General features: G+C 45.5%; 1 protein-coding gene across 7 annotated transcripts in view; it reads right to left on the bottom strand.

Annotated features, from left to right (window-relative positions):
- LOC124041149 (mitogen-activated protein kinase kinase kinase kinase 3-like) overlaps positions 1-19,242 on the bottom strand; it is a 91,067-nt gene extending 71,825 nt beyond the window's left edge. For all 7 annotated transcript variants that reach the window (XM_046358376.1, XM_046358378.1, XM_046358380.1 and 4 more), the window contains exon 1: positions 19,031-19,242. In XM_046358376.1, the coding sequence (XP_046214332.1) occupies positions 19,031-19,126 (96 nt within the window). In that variant the 5' untranslated portion in view covers positions 19,127-19,242. The remainder of the gene's footprint in view (positions 1-19,030) is intronic.
- Between the last annotated feature and the right edge of the window lie 226 nt (positions 19,243-19,468).

Below are 19,468 nucleotides of genomic sequence, written 5' to 3'. Positions count from 1 at the left end.
TGGGCCTGGCTGCCAAGTGGGTAGACCTTTGCCCTCCCATGGCTGCCTCCCTGCCCAGTCATGTGAAATCCATAGATTAGGGCCTATTGAATTTCTTTAAATAGACTGATTTCTTAATATGAATTGTCACTCAATAAAATTGTTGCATTTATATTTTGTCCATTATAGTTTTATAAACATATGTCAATATCCAAAAGCAAATGAGTCCTCATTAACAAAAAATAAATGCAAGAAAGGTTTTTTCTGTTTAAGACAGCACATTTTACAAAAATATTTCCTACTTTGCAAACACAAGACATATGACTTCACAGATGGCACTCAGCATTAAGAAGATGGATTGGGGGTAAGGACACCCTGAGATTGGAAGGCTGGAGGTTTGATCCCTGACTACAAAATGTGACCTGATGCCCCTCTGCTTGGCACTCAGCATTAAGAAGATGGATTGGGGGTAAGGACACCCTGAGATTGGAAGGCTGGAGGTTTGATCCCGGACTACAAAATGTGACCTGATGCCCCTCTGCTTGGCACTCAGCATTAAGAAGATGGATTGGGGGTAAGGACACCCTGAGATTGGAAGGCTGGAGGTTTGATCCCTGACTACAAAATGTGACCTGATGCCCCTCTGCTTGGCACTCAGCATTAAGAAGATGGATTGGGGGTAAGGACACCCTGAGATTGGAAGGCTGGAGGTTTGATCCCTGACTACAAAATGTGACCTGATGCCCCTCTGCTTGGCACTCAGCATCAAGAAGATGGATTGGGGGTAAGGACACCCTGAGATTGGAAGGCTGGAGGTTTGATCCCTGACTACAAAATGTGACCTGATGCCCCTCTGCTTGGCACTCAGCATTCAGAAGATGGATTGGGGGTAAGGACACCCTGAGATTGGAAGGCTGGAGGTTTGATCCCTGACTACAAAATGTGACCTGATGCCCCTCGGCTTGGCACTCAGCATTCAGAAGATGGATTGGGGGTAAGGACACCCTGAGATTGGAAGGCTGGAGGTTTGATCCCTGACTACAAAATGTGACCTGATGCCCCTCGGCTTGGCACTCAGCATTAAGAAGATGGATTGGGGGTAAGGACACCCTGAGATTGGAAGGCTGGAGGTTTGATCCCTGACTACAAAATGTGACCTGATGCCCCTCTGCTTGGCACTCAGCATTAAGAAGATGGATTGGGGGTAAGGACACCCTGAGATTGGAAGGCTGGAGGTTTGATCCCTGACTACAAAATGTGACCTGATGCCCCTCTGCTTGGCACTCAGCATTAAGAAGATGGATTGGGGGTAAGGACACCCTGAGATTGGAAGGCTGGAGGTTTGATCCCTGACTACAAAATGTGACCTGATGCCCCTCTGCTTGGCACTCAGCATTAAGAAGATGGATTGGGGGTAAGGACTTACAACAGACTAGCGTTATCTGGAGGAGGGCCACAGCAAAATAAATCAATCAATAATTGGTGGCCAGCTTGAGAGCATCCAGAAGTGTGCTTGCCAAATCTTCCATGGTACGGCATAACCTGGATACAAGGATAATGGATGCACTACACAGATCGTTGCCCTCACTTCATGAGCAAAGAGAACCTATGGCTGGACTTCGCAGTGTCCCAAGTCTCCCTTCAGAGACTGTTAACCCGCCTGCCAAGGACAAGTGTAAGGCAGGTCACCCGTAGTACACACATGCTCTCTATTCCACAGGCCAGGACTGAATGATACAGTCACCCATACCATTTTATTTTTTTATTTCTCCTTTATTTAACCAGGTAGGCTAGTTGAGAACAAGTTCTCATTTGCAACTGCGACCTGGCCAAGATAAAGCATAGCAATGTGAACAGACAACACAGAGTTACACATGGAGTAAACAATTAACAAGTCAATAACACAGTAGGGAAAAAAGGGGGAGTCTATATACATTGTGTGCAAAAGGCATGAGGAGGTAGGCGAATAATTACAATTTTGCAGATTAATACTGGAGTGATAAATGATCAGATGGTCATGTACAGGTAAGAGATATTGGTGTGCAAAAGAGCAGAAAAGTAAATAAATAAAAACAGTATGGGGATGAGGTAGGTAAAAATGGGTGGGCTATTTGCTGATAGACTATGTACAGCTGCAGCGATCGGTTAGCTGCTCAGATAGCTGATGTTTGAAGTTGGTGAGGGAGATAAAAGTCTCCAACTTCAGCGATTTTTGCAATTCGTTCCAGTCACAGGCAGCAGAGAACTGGAACGAAAGGCGGCCAAATGAGGTGTTGGCTTTAGGGATGATCAGTGAGATACACCTGCTGGAGCGCGTGCTACAGATGGGTGTTGCCATCGTGACCAGTGAACTGAGATAAGGCGGAGCTTTACCTAGCATGGACTTGTAGATGACCTGGAGCCAGTGGGTCTGGCGACGAATATGTAGCGAGGGCCAGCCGACTAGAGCATACAAGTCGCAGTGGTGGGTGGTATAAGGTGCTTTAGTGACAAAACGGATGGCACTGTGATAAACTGCATCCAGTTTGCTGAGTAGAGTGTTGGAAGCAATTTTGTAGTTGACATCGCCGAAGTCGAGGATCGGTAGGATAGTCAGTTTTACTAGGGTAAGTTTGGTGGCGTGAGTGAAGGAGGCTTTGTTGCGGAATAGAAAGCCGACTCTTGATTTGATTTTCGATTGGAGATGTTTGATATGAGTCTGGAAGGAGAGTTGACAGTCTAGCCAGACACCTAGGTACTTATAGATGTCCACATATTCAAGGTTGGAACCATCCAGGGTGGTGATGCTGGTCAGGCGTGCGGGTGCAGGCAGCGAATGGTTGAAAAGCATGCATTTGGTTTTACTAGCGTTTAAGAGCAGTTGGAGGCCACGGAAGGAGTGTTGTATGGCATTGAAGCTCGTTTGGAGGTTAGATAGCACAGTGTCCAAGGACGGGCCGGAAGTATATAGAATGGTGTCGTCTGCGTAGAGGTGGATCAGGGAATTGCCACTTCACTCTGTTTGAGTGTCCATTTAATCAACTCTTCGAGTATCTCCTAAAAGTAAACGTGAAATGTGTTTTACTTGTACTCTAACTTAAAGGTTCTATTATCTCTTCAAATGCTATATCCATGCATGCATGCATGCATGCATGTATGTATGTATGCATGCATGTATGTACAGTGAGGCAAAAAATTATTTAGTCATCCACCAATTGTGCAAGTTCCCCCACTTAAAAAGATGAGAGAGGCCTGTAATTTTCATCATAGGTACACTTCAACTATGACAGACAAAATGAGAAGAAAAAAAATCCAGAAAATCACATTGTAGGATTTTTAATGAATTTATTTGCAAATGGTGGAAAATAAGTATTTGGTCACCTACAAACAAGCAAGATTTCTGGTTCTCACAGACCTGTAACTTCTTCTTTAAGAGGCTCCTCTGTCCTCCACTCGTTACCTGTATTAATAGCACTTGTTATCAGTATAAAAAACACCTGTCCACAACCTCAAACAGTCACACTCCAAACTCCACTATGGCCAAGACCAAAGAGCTGTCAAAGGACAGAAAAAAAGAATAGAAGAAAGGAAAGGAAGAAAGGAAGCCAAGAAAGGAGGAATGAAAAAGAGTACAGGACATTAGGGAAAGGGAACAAGGAAATGTGGAAAGAAAGCTAGGAAAATAAGAAAGGATCTAGAAAAGGAAGCTAGGGAAGGAGGAATGGTAGATGGGAAAGACAGAAAAGGAAGTTAGGAAAGGAAGAAAGGAAGCTAGGAAAGGATAGGCAGAAAGGGAGCTAAAAAATAAAATGAGGGGAGGACAGCAAGGAAAGGGAGAAATGGCTATTATAAAAGGAAAAGAGGAAAGAAAGCTAGGAAATTAGGAAAGGGATCTAGAAAAGGAAGCTAGTGAAGGTAAGGAAGCAAGAAAAGGAAATAATTAGAAAAGGATAGGAGAAGAGCTAGGAAAGCAAGAGAGTAAAAAGGGAGAAAGGAAAGCAAGCCAGGAAAGGAGGAAATTATTATAGAAAATGAGGAAAGGAAGCTAGGACACCAAACAGATGCATTTCTGAAAGTAAATTGCAATATTCATTTTTATCTTATTTCTATGAGAATTGAGGATTTCCTCATCTGGATTCCATATATTAAATTGTCACAAACTGATCAGTAAAACATATGTGAGGCCACACAAATGGGAGTCAACTCACAAATGTAATGCAAGTCACAAATATATATGACACAGGTCACAAATGTAATCTGTGAAGTCACAAATGTTGTCACACTCACAAAAACATATTTGACCACTTGTGTTTGCAAAGTAAGAAATATGTTGGTAAAATATGTTGTGTTTATCCAGAAAAAAAAACCTGTCTTGCATTTATTTGCTAATCATTTGTTTTTGTTAAATTATGACTCATTCCCTTTTGGATCAAGACATATGGTTGTGAAACTACACTGAACAGAATTATAAAATGCTACAATTTTAAAGACTTTACTGAGTTGCTGTTCATAAGGAAATCAGTCAATTTAAATAAATAAATTAGGCCATAATCAATGGATTGCACATTACTGGGAAAACAGATATGCCTCTGGTGGTCACAGACACCTTTAAAAAAAAGTAGGGGCATGGATATTTATAAAAATAAAAATAAATCAAAATGTGAAGTCTTTATCTGGTGTGACCACCATTTGCCTCATGCAGCACGACACATTTCCTTCACATAGAGTTGATCAGACTGTTGATTGTGGCCTGTGGAATGCTGTCCCACTCCTCTTCAATGGCTGTGCGTAGTTGCTGGATATTGGCGGGAACTGGAGCGCACTGTCGTACACGTCAATACAGAGCATCCAAAACATGCAGTATGCAGGCCATGGAAGATCTGGGACATGTCGGTGAGTATGTAGGCCATGGAAGATCTGGGACTTGTCTGTGAGTATGCAGGCCATGGAAGATCTGGGACATGTCTGTGAGTATGCAGGCCATGGAAGATCTGGGACATGTCTTTTAGTATGCAGGCCATGGAAGATCTGGGACATGTCTTTTAGTATGCAGGCCATGGAAGATCTGGGACTTGTCTTTTAGTATGCAGGCCATGGAAGATCTGGGACTTGTCTGTGAGTATGCAGGCCAAGGAAGATTTGGGACATGTCTTTTAGTATGCAGGCCATGGAAGATCTGGGAAATGTCTGTGAGTATGCAGGCCATGGAAGATCTGGGACATGTCTTTTAGTATGCAGGCCATGGAAGATCTGGGACTTGTCTGTGAGTATGCAGGCCATGGAAGATCTGGGACATGTCTTTTAGTATGCAGGCCATGGAAGATCTGGGACTTGTCTTTTAGTATGCAGGCCATGGAAGATCTGGGACTTGTCTGTGAGTATGCAGGCCATGGAAGATCTGGGAAATGTCTGAGTATGCAGGCCATGGAAGATCTGGGACATGTCTGTGAGTATGCAGGCCATGGAAGATCTGGGACATGTCTTTTAGTATGCAGGCCATGGAAGATCTGGGACTTGTCTGTGAGTATGCAGGCCATGGAAGATCTGGGACATGTCTTTTAGTATGCAGGCCATGGAAGATCTGGGACTTGTCTGTGAGTATGCAGGCCATGGAAGATCTGGGACATGTCTGTGAGTATGCAGGCCATGGAAGATCTGGGACTTGTCTGCGAGTATGCAGGCCATGGAAGATCTGGGACTTGTCTGCGAGTATGCAGGCCATGGAGGATCTGGGACATGTCGGTGAGTATGCAGGCCATTGAAGATCTGGGACATGTCTGTGAGTATGCAGGCCATGGAAGATCTGGGACATGTCTGTGAGTATGCAGGCCATGGATGATCTGGGACATGTCTGTGAGTATGCAGGCCATGGAAGATCTGGGACATGTCTTTTAGTATGCAGGCCATGGAAGATCTGGGACATGTCGGTGAGTATGCAGGCCATGGAAGATCTGGGACTTGTCTGTGAGTATGCAGGCCATGGAAGATCTGGGACATGTCGGTGAGTATGCAGGCCATGGAAGATCTGGGACATGTCTGTGAGTATGCAGGCCATGGAAGATCTGGGACATGTCGGTGAGTATGCAGGCCATGGAAGATCTGGGACATGTCTGTGAGTATGCAGGCCATGGAAGATCTGGGACATGTCTTTTAGTATGCAGGCCATGGAAGATCTGGGACATGTCGGTGAGTATGCAGGCCATGGAAGATCTGGGACTTGTCTGTGAGTATGCAGGCCATGGAAGATCTGGGACATGTCGGTGAGTATGCAGGCCATGGAAGATCTGGGACATGTCTGTGAGTATGCAGGCCATGGAAGATCTGGGACATGTCGGTGAGTATGCAGGCCATGGAAGATCTGGGACATGTCTGTGAGTATGCAAGCCATGGAAGATCTGGGACATGTCTGTGAGTATGCAGGCCATGGAAGATCTGGGACATGTCTGTGAGTATGCAGGCCATGGTAGATCTGGGACATGTCTGTGAGTATGCAGGCCATGGAAGATCTGGGACATGTCTGTTAGTATGCAGGCCATGGAGGATCTGGGACATGTCTGTTAGTATGCAGGCCATGAAAGATCTGGGACATGTCTGTTAGTATGCAGGCCATGAAAGATCTGGGACATGTCTGTGAGTATGCAGGCCATGGAAGATCTGGGACATGTCTGTTAGTATGCAGGCCATGGAGGATCTGGGACATGTCTATTAGTATGCAGGCCATGAAAGATCTGGGACATGTCTGTGAGTATGCAGGCCATGGAAGATCTGGGACATGTCTGTTAGTATGCAGGCCATGGAACAACTGGGACATGTTCAGCTCCCAGGAATGGTGTACTATCCTTGCGACATGGGGGCGTACATTATCAGGCTGAAACGTGATGATGGAGGAGGATGAATGGCATGACAATGGGCCTCAGGATCTCGTCATGGTATCGCTGTACATTCAATTTGCCATCAATAAAATGTAGTGGTCTTCGTTGTCCGTAGCTTACGCCTGCCCATACCATAACCCCACCACCATGGGGCACTCTGTTCACAACGTTGACATCAGCAAACTGCTTGCCCACACAAAGCCATACAGGCCGTCTGCCCGATACAGTTGAAACCGGGATTCAACCGTGAAGAGCACAGCGTACCAGTGGCCATTGAGGGTGAGCATTTGCCCACTGAAGTCGGTTAAAACACAGAATTGCAGTCAGGTCAAGACCGTGGTGAGGACGACGAACACACAGATGAGCTTCCCTTAAACGGTTTCTGCAGACATTCTTCAGTTGTGCAAACCAACAGTTTCATCATTCTCTAAAAATGTGAGAAATAAGCTTTTGGTGCGCATGGAAAATATCTGAGATCTTTATTTCAGATCATGAAATATGGGACCAAAACTTGATATGTTGCATTTAAATTTTTGTTCAGAGTATATGAGCATATTTACAGACAGTGATTATTTGAAAGTTGTATTCTGTATTTTTACAACACCTTCTTTGTTTGTGACTCACAACATATATTTACAACATTTCAGTAGAAATCTCCATAGATTGGCTCCCACTTCCCGCTTTACACCTTGACGCCAGGAGGGACAAGCACCCCTCTAGTGAAGGCAGAGTGAAAACACAGAAATTAACTTTAGTCTGTGAGTCATCTTTAATCAAAGATGTAGCTACGTGGCAAACATAGGCCTAATCTTCCAGCACATCAGAGGCCTGTCCCTGGTGGCTAATTTGTCCCTTGAGGACACAGACACACATAAGGCCTATAGGTTATACAAGCCCTGTGTGGACTGTGGCTCTCCATTACAGAATTCCCATTGAGAGGAAGACGACACCACCACCCTACTGTCGGCTGGAGAGAGGTTGACACCACCCTACGGTCAGCTGGAGAGAGGTTGACACCACCCTACGGTCAGCTGGAGAGAGTTTGACACCACCCTACGGTCAGCTGGAGAGAGGTTGACACCACCCTACGGTCAGCTGGAGAGAGGTTGACACCACCCTACGGTCAGCTGGAGAGAGGTTGACACCACCCTACGGTCAGCTGGAGAGAGGTTGACACCACCCTACGGTCAGCTGGAGAGAGGTTGACACCACCCTACGGTCAGCTGGAGAGAGGTTGACACCACCCTACAGTCAGCTGGAGAGAGGTTGACACCACCCTACGGTCAGCTGGAGAGAGGTTGACACCACCCTACAGTCAGCTGGAGAGAGGTTGACACCACCCTACGGTCAGCTGGAGAGAGGTTGACACCACCCTACGGTCAGCTGGAGAGAGGTTGACACCACCCTACGGTCAGCTGGAGAGATGTTGACACCACCCTACGGTCAGCTGGAGAGAGGTTGACACCACCCTACTGTCGGCTGGAGAGAGGTTGACACCACCCTACGATCAGCTGGAGAGAGGTTGACACCACCCTACGGTCAGCTGGAGAGAGGTTGACACCACCCTACTGTCGGCTGGAGAGAGGTTGACACCACCCTACGGTCAGCTGGAGAGAGGTTGACACCACCCTACGGTCAGCTGGAGAGAGGTTGACACCACCCTACTGTCGGCTGGAGAGAGGTTGACACCACCCTACTATCGGCTGGAGAGAGGTTGACACCACCCTACGGTCAGCTGGACAGGCATGTAGTAGTAGGCCTAGCAAAAGTATTGGATTAAAATCCATTTATATTCACATTTTAGTCATTTGGCAAACACAGACCAACATATCCAGACCAATATACAGGAGCAATTAAGTTTAAGTGCCTTGCTCAAGGGCACACTGACAGATTTTTCACCTAGTTGGCTTGTAGATTTCAAACTAGCGACCTTTCGGTTACTGGCCCAACACTCTTAACCGCCAGGCTACCTGTCACTTCGCTCCTTTGTCTCCCCATCCATCTTCCCAAGGCTTAAATTATTACATCTCTTATGATTCCGGGCACCATTGGACTAAGAGCCATTATGCCCAGCGTCTAAGCTCATTCCGTATAGGGTTCAAACCCGGGCAGCAGGTTTGGCTCCCTCTTTCAGACCAGGCAGCCAGCATTAAAATCCAGGCTTATCCTGGGAAAACTGGGTCACTGAACTTTCCCCCTATCCCTCGCTCTCTCACTGCTTCTGAGCCAGGCCATAGAAACATAAACCAACCGACCACACAACCCACAGTCAGTCATTGGTCATTTTATTTGCTTTTGCAAAAGCAGTAGCTACTCTTCCTGGGGTCCACACAAAACATGACCTAATACGGAACATTAATAGACAAGAACAGCTCAAGGACAGAACTACATCAATTAAAATATACATGTAAAAAAAGGCACATGTAGCCTAGATATCAATACAGACACGCAAACTATCTAGGTCAAATAGGAGAGAGGAGTTGTGCCATGAGGTGTTGATCTGTATTTTTAAACCAGGTTTTCTGTTCATTTGAGTAATACGAGATGGAATGTAGTTCAATGAAAGAATGGCTCTATATAATAGTGTATGCTTTCTTGAATTTGTTCAGGATTTGGGGACAGTGAAAAGATCCCTGGTGGCATAAGTGGGGGGGCCAGAGCTGTGTGTAAATTGACTATGCAAACCATTTGGGATTTATTTTTATTTTTTTATGAAGTGACACAGTCAGTCTCTCCTCAACTCTTAGCTAAGAGATACTGGCATGTATAGTATTTATATCATCCCTCAGATTACAATGAAGAGCAAGACGTGCCACTCTGTTCTGGTCCAGCTGCAGCTTAGCTAGGTCTTTCCTTGCAGCACTCGACCACACGACTGAACAATAATCAAGATAAAACAAAAATTGTCCTAAAAACCTAAAATGAGCTAAATAATAAATATAGCCCAAATGGAAAAAAATAAAATTGCACTTTTAACTTAGTGAATCACAATTGCACTTAGAATACATACAAATGTACGCACGCATTACTGTAAGTCGGTTTGGATAAATGACATATTTTAACATAGGCCTAGACCCTGAAAAACCACGGACGTATGCGGCAGGTGGGGAGTGAGCTGTGTGTGAGCGTGAGAGAATTGGTTCCAGTTTCTCTCCTTAATGCTTTAGGCCAAATACCGGCATCCCAGACCAGCAGCTAGCTAGACCAGTGGAATAAGCTAGTGGATGGCCAGAAGAATAAAACAGAGCCAAGCTCTGTGGCTAATAAGGAAATGCTGTACTCCTGAAGAAGCCTAGCCATGCTTTATTAAAGTATGGCTAGTAGACTGACAACATAGGACAAAGGACGAACTCACCCCCAATCAGAGAGCTCAGAGACTTTTTGACAACACCTAACTTCATGATCAATAGCCTTACCAAACCCCCCCCCCTTCACAGTCTGTGCTGTGAAGGTTCATAACCAACACTTCACATGTAGACACTATGTTAGAACACAGTGTGTGAATAGAGGTACAGAGCTCAGAAAATAAGGAAATGCTAAACTCCTGAGGAAGCCAAAGAAACCAATCCCCTGCTGCGTTTCTCATCTGCTTACCCTGCCACTCACAGACAACAGGCCGACATAACCTGCTGAGTTTCTCATCTGCTTACCCTGCCACTCACAGACAACAGGCCTACATAACCTGCTGCGTTTATCATCTGCTTACCCTGCCACTCACAGACAACAGGCCGACATAACCTGCTGAGTTTCTCATCTGCTTACCCTGCCACTCACAGACAACAGGCCGACATAACCTGCTGCGTTTCTCATCTGCTTACCCTGCCACTCACAGACAACAGGCCTACATAACCTGCTGAGTTTCTCATCTGCGTACCCTGCCACTCACAGACAACAGGCCTACATAACCTGCTGAGTTTCTCATCTGCGTACCCTGCCACTCACAGACAACAGGCCTACATAACCTGCTCAGAACTATACTGAACAAAAAAATATCAAATGCAACAATTTACGATTTTACTGTGTTTACAGTTCATAAACACACAAAAACATCCTCTCACTGTCAACTGCATTTATTTTCAGCAAACTTAGTGTAAATACACTGCTCAAAAAATAAAGGGAACACTAAAATAACACATCCTAGATCTGAATGAATGAAATATTCTTATTAAATACTTTTTTCTTTACATAGTTGAATGTGCTGACAACAAAATCACACAAAAATTATCAATGGAAATCAAATTTATCAACCCATGGAGGTCTGGATTTGGAGTCACACTCAAAATTAAAAGTGGAAAACAACACTACAGACTGATCCAACTTTGTTGTAATGTTCTTAAAACAAGTCAAAATTAGGCTCAGTATTGTGTGTGGCCTCCACATGCCTCTGACCTCCCTACAATGCCTGGGCATGCTCCTGATGAGGTGGCGGATGGTCTCCTGAGGGATCTCCTCCCAGAACTGGACTAAAGCATCCATGGATGGAGCGAGACATGATGTCCCAGATGTGCTAAATTGGATTCAGGTCTGGGGACCGGGCGGGCCAGTCCATAGCATCAATGCTTTCCTCTTGCAGGAACTGCTGACACACTCCAGCCACATGAGGTCTTGCATTGTCTTGCATTAGGAGGAACCCAGGGCCAACCGCACCAGCATATGGTCTCACAAGGGGTCTGAGGATCTCATCTCCGTACCTAATGGCAGTCAGGCTACCTCTGGCGAGCACATGGAGGGCTAAAGAAATGCCACCCCACACCATGACTGACCCACCGCCAAACCCGTCATGCTGGAGGATGTTGCAGGCAGCACAACGTTCTCCACGGCGTCTCCAGACTCTGTCACGTCTGTCACATGTGCTCAGTGTGAACCTGCTTTCATCTGTGAAGAGCACAGGGTGTCAGTGGCGAATTTGCCAATCTTGGTGTTCTCTGGCAAATGCCAAACGTCCTGCACGGTGTTGGGCTGTAAGCACAACCCCCACTTGTGGACGTCAGGCCCTCATACCACCCTCATGGAGTCTGTTTCTGACCGTTTGAGCAGACACATGCACATTTGTGGCCTGCTGGAGGTCATTTTGCAGGGCTCTGGCAGTGCTCCTCCTGCTCCTCCTTGCACAAAGGCGGAGGTAGCGGTCCTGCTGCTGGGTTGTTGCCCTCCTACGGCCTCATCCACGTCTCCTGATGTACTGGCCTGTCTCCTGGTAGCGCCTCCATGCTCTGAACACTTCACTGACAGACACAGCAAACCTTCTTGCCACAGCTCGCATTGATGTGCCATCCTGGATGAGCTGCACCATCCTGGATGAGCTGCCCTATCCTGGATGAGCTGCACTATCCTGGATGAGCTGCACTATCCTGGATGAGCTGCACTATCCTGGATGAGCTGCACTACCTGAGCCACTTGTGTGGGTTGTAGACTCCGTCTCATGCTACCATGAGAGTGAAAGCACCACCAGCATTTAAAAGTGACCAAAACATCAGCCAGGAAGCATAGGAACTGAGAACCACTCCTTTATTGGGGGTGTCTTGCTAATTGCCTATAATTTCCACCTGTTATCTATTCCATTTGCACAACAACATGTGAAATTTATTGTCAATCAGTGTTGCTTCCTAAGTGGACAGTTTGATTTCACAGAAGTGTGATTGACTTGAAGTTACATTGTGTTGTTTAAGTGTTCCCTTTATTTTTTTGAGCAGTGTATTTGTATGAACATAAGATTCAACAACTGAGTCATAAACTTAACAAGTTCCACAGACATGTGACTAACAGAAATTGAATAATGTGTCCCTGAATGAAGGGGGGGGGGTCAAAATCAAAAGTAACTGTCAATGCAGCTGGTGGCCACACCAGATACTAAGTACTGCAGTGCATCTCCTCCTCCTCATGGACTGCACCAGATTTGCCAGATCTTGCTGTGAGATGTCACCCCACTCTTCCACCAAAGCACCTGCAAGTACCCGAACATTTCTGGGGGGAATGGCCCTCACCCCCCGATTCAACAGGTCCCAGTCGTGATCAATGGGATTGAGATCCCATGGCAGAACACGGACATTCCTGTCTTGCAGGAAATCACGCACAGAACAAGCAGTATGGCTGGTATTGTTATGCTGGAGGGTCATGTGAGGATGAGCCTGCAGGGAGGGTACCACATGAGGGAAGAGGATGTCTTCCCTGTAACGCACAGCGTTGAGATTGCCTGGAATGACAACAAGCTCAGTCCGATGATGCTGTGAGACACTGCCACAGACCATGACGGACCCTCCACCTCCAAATCGATCCCGCTCCAGAGTATGGGCCTCGGAGTAACACTCATTCCTTCAATGAAAAAACGCGAATCCGACCGTCAGCCCTGGTGAGACAAAACCGCGACTCGTCAGTGAAGAGCACTTTTTGCCAGTCCTGTCTGGGTTTGTGCCCATAGGCGACAAGGTTGCTGGTGATGTCTGGTGAGGACCTGCCTAACAACAGGCCTACAAGTCCTCAGTCCAGCCTCTCTCAGCCTATTGCGGACAGTCTGACCACTGATGGAGGGATTGTGCGTTCCTGGTGTAACTCTGCCAGTTGTTGTTGCCATCCTGTACCTGTCCCGCAAGTGTAATGTTCGGATGTACTGATCCTGTGCACATGTTGTTACACGTTGTCTGCCACTGCGAGGACGATCAGCTGTCCGTCTTGTCTCCCTGTAGCGCTGTCTTAGGAGTCTCACAGTACGGACATCGTTATTTATTGCCCTGGCCACATCTGCAGTCCTCATGCCTCCTTGCAGCATGTCTAAAGCACGTTCACGCAGATGAGCAGGGATCCTGGGCATCTTTCTTTTGGAGTTTTTCCAGAGTCAGTAGAAAGGCCTCTTTAGTGTCCTAGGTTTTCATAGCTGTGAGCTGTAAGCTGTTAATGTCGTAACGACCATTCCACAGGGTCATGTTCCTTAATTGTTTATGGTTCATTGATCAAGCATGGGGAAACAGTGTTTAAATGCTTTACAATGAAGATCTGTGAAGTTATTTGGATTTTTATGAATTATCTTTGAAAGACAGGGTCCTGAAAAAGGGACGTTTCCTTTTTTGCTGAGTTTATAAGGAAATCAGTCAATTGAAATACAAATGTATTAGACCAAAACCTATGAATTTCACATGGTCAGTGGAGCAGCCATGGGTGGGCTTGGGAGGGCATCAGAATTCATTTGTTTTCCCACAAAAGGGCTTTATTACAGACAGAAATACTCCTCAGTTTCATCAGCTGTCCGTGTGGCTGGTCTCAGACGATCGATCCCGCAGGTGAAGAAGCCTGATGTGGAGGTTCTGGGCTTGCGTGGTTACACGTGGTCTGCGTTTGTGAGGCTGGTTGGACGTACTACCATATTCTGTAAAACAACGCTGGAGGCATCTTTTTATTGTCCCCAGCACAAGGTGCACCTGTGTAATGATCATGCTGTTTAATCAGCTTCTTGGTGGATGGAGTATATATATATATTTTTTTTAAACATTTTTTTATTTTTACCCTGTTTTCTCCCCAATTTCATGGTATCCAATTGTTTTAGTAGCTACTATCTTGTCTCATCGCTACAACTCCTGTACGGGCTCGGGAGAGACTTAGGTTGAAAGTAATGTGTCCTCTGATACACAACCCAACCAAGCCACACTGCTTCTTAACACAGCGCGCATTGAACCCGGAAGCCAGCCGCACCAATGTGTTGGAGGAAACACTGTGCACTTGGTTAGCGCGCACTGCGCCCGGCCCGCCACAGGAGTCGCTGGTGCGCGATGAGACGACGCTAGGCCAATTGTGCGTCGCCCCACGGACCTCCCGGGCGAGGCCGGTTACGACAGAGCCTGGGCGTGAACCCAGAGTCTCTGGTGGCGCTGCAGTACAGCGCCCTTAAGCACTGCGCCACCCGGGAGGCCCTGGATGGATTATTTTGGCAAAAGGAGAAATGCTCACCAGCAGGGATGTAAACAAATTTGTGGAAAAAAATGGCAGGAAAAACAATTCCTGTGATTTTTTATTTCAGCTCATGAAACCAACACTTTACATGTTGCGTTCATATTTTTGTTCAGTATAAAATAATTTAGACCTTAAAGACCTGCTTCCAATCCAAACAACAAATATCCTCACTGAACTTCTGACCTCCCGAAACAAAAAGCATGGGACAAGGGCAGTAAAAGACAGCGGTCAAGTGTGATTACTGCCTCATTATTCAAATACAGGAATGCTGTTGTAATGTGCAGTAACCTATTCCTTGGAATAAACACTCATTAATGCATGTTTTATAACATCTTAACCAATGGCATTGATAGTGACACGCAGGAGACATCATTTAGAAAGAGAAGCACAGCTATCTCACAGACACAGCTGACATAACAACAGTGACGCACTGTAGCCCACAACAAACACATTCTTATTGGGACGGGCAGATATCACCACCCCGCCACGCCTTCTGATTCTCTCCCCATTATACTGGTGTAATCTGCACAGTTAGCAAATTATGATATGACAAGCATAGTGGCGAACAATACGGGCGCTGTATGAGGGACTTCATTTCCTTAGGGTAGAAGAAATGCTTAGTGTGTGTATCAAGAAAACACAGGGTAAACGCTGTAGGCTGTTACAGTACATTACACTGGTTCAATAGGTAGAAGGAGCCTCCCTGAAGATAAACAAAGTTGGGGCTTGTGTCCAACAGTTTTAATAAGGAAACTAGAGGAAAACAGAACATTCCCGGCCCAAACAGGATGGCCACTGCAGACGGTTCTGCACGGTCCGATTGTGAACACATCCAGCTGAAGGTCTGACCAGGCTTTTCTCCTCTACCTCTTCCTTTACAGGATCAGTCTTAAACAATGGGTCACACACACACACAGGAAGTCAGGACCACTGCATTCCAGACCATGCCTACCCAGCTGTGCCACTCACACTTCACATTCATTCACAATGACCACGGTGAAAATGATTCCATTCCTGAAAGCATAGTGCGGCAAACGTCCTTAAGCTAAACATTTCAGGATGTGGGCTACATTTGATACGGTCATCTTCTACATATCTTATATTCTGTATAGTTAATGGTTACTGTCTTAACAAATACTTTGAAGTCTTCATATTGTAGGCCTTCAAATTCCTCTTTATCCAATGAATTGCCATCCTATACTCTAAATACTTTGACAAACAACTAACTGCATGGCAAAAAGATTGTTAAGTCACCTACTCTGGTTGAAGTCAAGGTTACACTAAGCAGGCATAATCAAATCTGTGTTGTTTGAATGTTAGTGAATTTTGAATGGTCGCCACTGCCTCCCACAATACAATTCCACAATATTGTGGTTAATATATAACAACAAGTAGGAGGAGTGAAAGGTTTATTTGTGGTGCACTTGCAACAAAGGAAAGACTTTCTAGCAGATTATAAACGGCTAATGTGATGCTCCATTAGCCGTTAAAGGTTAGGTACTGTTTGGCGTAGCACAGAGAATTTGACCAAACTTAACTTGGCGATACTTCCTCAATTCCCAACGTCTTTTAAATGTCCAGGTCTAGTTGCAAGGGGCTCGTTTAAATGTAGAAAATGCCCCATTATCAAAATTAAAATCATGTTATGCTGCATGAAGTAATCCAACATTGTGTATGCCGTCATCTTGTCTATTTCAAATCTTATTTCATTGATGGAGACAGGTGAGTGTAATGGACAGATTTCAAGAGAAAGGAAAGTCTAGCCGGAACACTTTACGACTAAGCAGGCAGGACAAATTTGTTGAGGCCACCGGAACAATGGAATTTGATAGCACATCGGTAGAAGATGAGCGCACAGACTCAGATGAAGGAAGGATGGTGGAATATTAAATCTGATGTCGGTGGAATTAAGGAACAATTGACCTCTGTTCAAAAGAACAGTTAAAGAAGCTAAAGTTGGGATGGGAAGAAATATGCCTAGTGTGAAGAATACCTCATATCTGGTGGGAGTCCAGTTTCTGGGACAATTGGGGCCCAAATTGTGAAATGGATTGGAAGTATCCAAGATGATGGTGGGGAGAGGTGTGGGTAAAGTAGAGTCGGTGAGTCACGAGGAGTGGGCTGGTCTTGACTTTTTCTGTTTCTGCTGAACACAGGCGAATGACCCGACATTAAATGACCATGCTGCATTGTGCTTGAGCTAAGGAGAAGAGCACCTGTCAATGGAGTCATTGCTGGAGTCTCGGAAGAAGTGGTCATCGAGGAGCTGAAGAGTATTCCTGGTGTGGTTGATGCACGGAGGATGAATCGTTGGGTCAGTGGAAAGGAAAAGAAGAGCTTGTCTATTCTTGTGGTTTTTTATGTGGAGTCCCTCCCGACCACAGTGAAGCTGGGGTGTGTACTTTCCTGTAAGAGCTTTTACTTCCAGGCCGTTATAGTGTAAACGGTGTAACATTTTTGGACACGTAGAGAGTGTCTACAGGCGGAGGAAGCCGAGATGCAGAAGTTGTGGGAAAAAGGTGATGGTGAATGTTATGAAGAAGCAGTGAAGTGTTACAACTGTGGTGTAAAGCATGTAGGTACATCTTTGGAGTGCCCGACAAGGACAAAACAGAATGAGGTTGCCAAAGTCAGGGCCGTCCACTGCATTTCATATACAGAAGCTGTCAAAGGGGTGGCCGGAACAAAAGGTACTCTTGAGGACTCCATGGTGTTGGCAAGTCCTTAAATGCAGGTTACAGAGTTGGCTTCCCTCCAGGAGGATGCAGGGATGTTACATGTAAAGAAGGTGGACTTTGTGATTTGTATGGCAATGGTGATCAATGGCACGGCTAAAGTGTAAGGGAGGTCCAGGAAGATGGACAATATTGTGGATGCGGCTGAGCGGGTCCTTGGAATAAAAGTTCTCAGGGAAGGAGTTATACGAGGCACTGTCATGAGCAGTGATACCCTAAGGCCCCAGAGCTTGGGGAGGGAGCTATGGAAGAAATGAGGTAGTACTAGGATATAGGTTTTGATAACTCCACAGAAGAAGACATACGGCCCTTTGGGGTGGACACCCACCTGTCTCAATCAATGAGAGAAGATTTGAAATAGTCAAGATGGCGGCGTACACGTGGTTGGATTACTTCATGGAGCAAAACATTTATTTAATTTAAAACTAGACATGGATGTTTAGAAGACATTGCTTTTCTTCCAAGTTGGTAATTGAGGAAGTATTGACAAGTTAAGATTGGTCAAATTGTCTGTGCTACCCCAGTGGTATCTAATAACGCCCATCTGCCAGCTGTAACAGAGTAATGGTCTGAATAGGTAATATTTTGAAGAGCTAGTAATGGTCTGAATAGGTAATATTTTGAATAGCTAGAAGATTAAGATCACTTTAGATACAACCGAAATTGTACTCCCGCTTTTAACCAAACCCCTGCGAAAGACACACATACAGGTTTTGGAGGAGTGGCTGGGCTGCCACTGGGCATCGTGGAAGCTATTGTTTAGAGTGGTTAAGTGCCTTGCTCAAGGGTCAAACATCAGGAAATGGCATCTAGGATTTGATAACGGCAACCTTCTGGTTACCAGCTCACTGCCGCAAGATTTATTTTCCTGTCGTACCCGGGATTCGAACTGGCAACTCTTCGGTTGCTGCAAACAACTACGCTACCTGCCGCCCCTAACAACTTAACACAATTAACTCTATTGCAGGGTCCCAAAACAGCAAAATTGCATAATTGAGTTCCTTAAATAATACCCAATGTAAATGTTTTCAGGGCTAAAATCTAATTAAACTTGAATATGCATCGCTTTCCCTTGCCCTGGCTGACCGACTGCGCCGGGCCTTGTCTGTTGTGTGGAACCCGACTGAATCGTTCGGGGATATTCTACCACACCATAAATAGGACACTAACAAACAGGAACGCAACATTGTAACAAAGCCACCCAATGACCAAGGGTGACGGACTGCGTAATTATGTTTATCAAAACAGAACATGAGAGGGATTAGGCTATCTGTTAAGTATTTCGCGATATGATATTCTGGCCAGGTGCCTTCCACGGCTCCAAGCAAAGGTATTCACCAGCACTTGAGCGACAGGTTTTAGTGTAAAAAAAATAATTAAAAAAACGAGTATGCTTTCTAGTGTATCATTGGGTCAATTGGAATACCCTGCGTCGTTACAATGTAATGCGCGTGTGTTATTGTAATGTAACAATGTATCAAAATAGCAGAGCAATTAACAACATGCTACTATTGCTGCAGTTACCTTGTAGACATCTCCGTATGTGCCACTTCCTATCCGCTGAATTAGCTCGAAATCCTCCTGCGGATTGCGCCTGGATAGGTCAACGCTGGAATTCATCTTTAGAACTCCGATGTATGGTTCCCGAATGGTATGGTTGAACGAGAGCAATATTACAAATCGAAAACAACCATACAGCGTCAGAAAATAACAGCAAGCCTCCACCAAAACTTCAACATGGCTTCCACTGCGCAATGGGCATGCGCATCAATGTGTAGTTTTAAATTCTCTATATAAAAAAACGCAGACTGGGAGAAAGTGTGCAGCAGCTTACAATGGTGTCAGATGGCTGGCTGACAATAAAGACCAAGTGAGAGATAAAGATTGAATGAAACAGGCTCTGGCCCCAAGAAAAGGATATGGGACCCAAACTACAAACGACTTGGCTTCTATAACAATAAA

The sequence above is a fragment of the Oncorhynchus gorbuscha genome, linkage group LG08 (genome assembly GCF_021184085.1).
Source record: "Oncorhynchus gorbuscha isolate QuinsamMale2020 ecotype Even-year linkage group LG08, OgorEven_v1.0, whole genome shotgun sequence".
NCBI classification, from domain to species: domain Eukaryota; kingdom Metazoa; phylum Chordata; class Actinopteri; order Salmoniformes; family Salmonidae; genus Oncorhynchus; species Oncorhynchus gorbuscha.
Note: the sequence above shows the minus strand (reverse complement) of the source record. Positions and strands in the feature narration are given on the sequence as shown.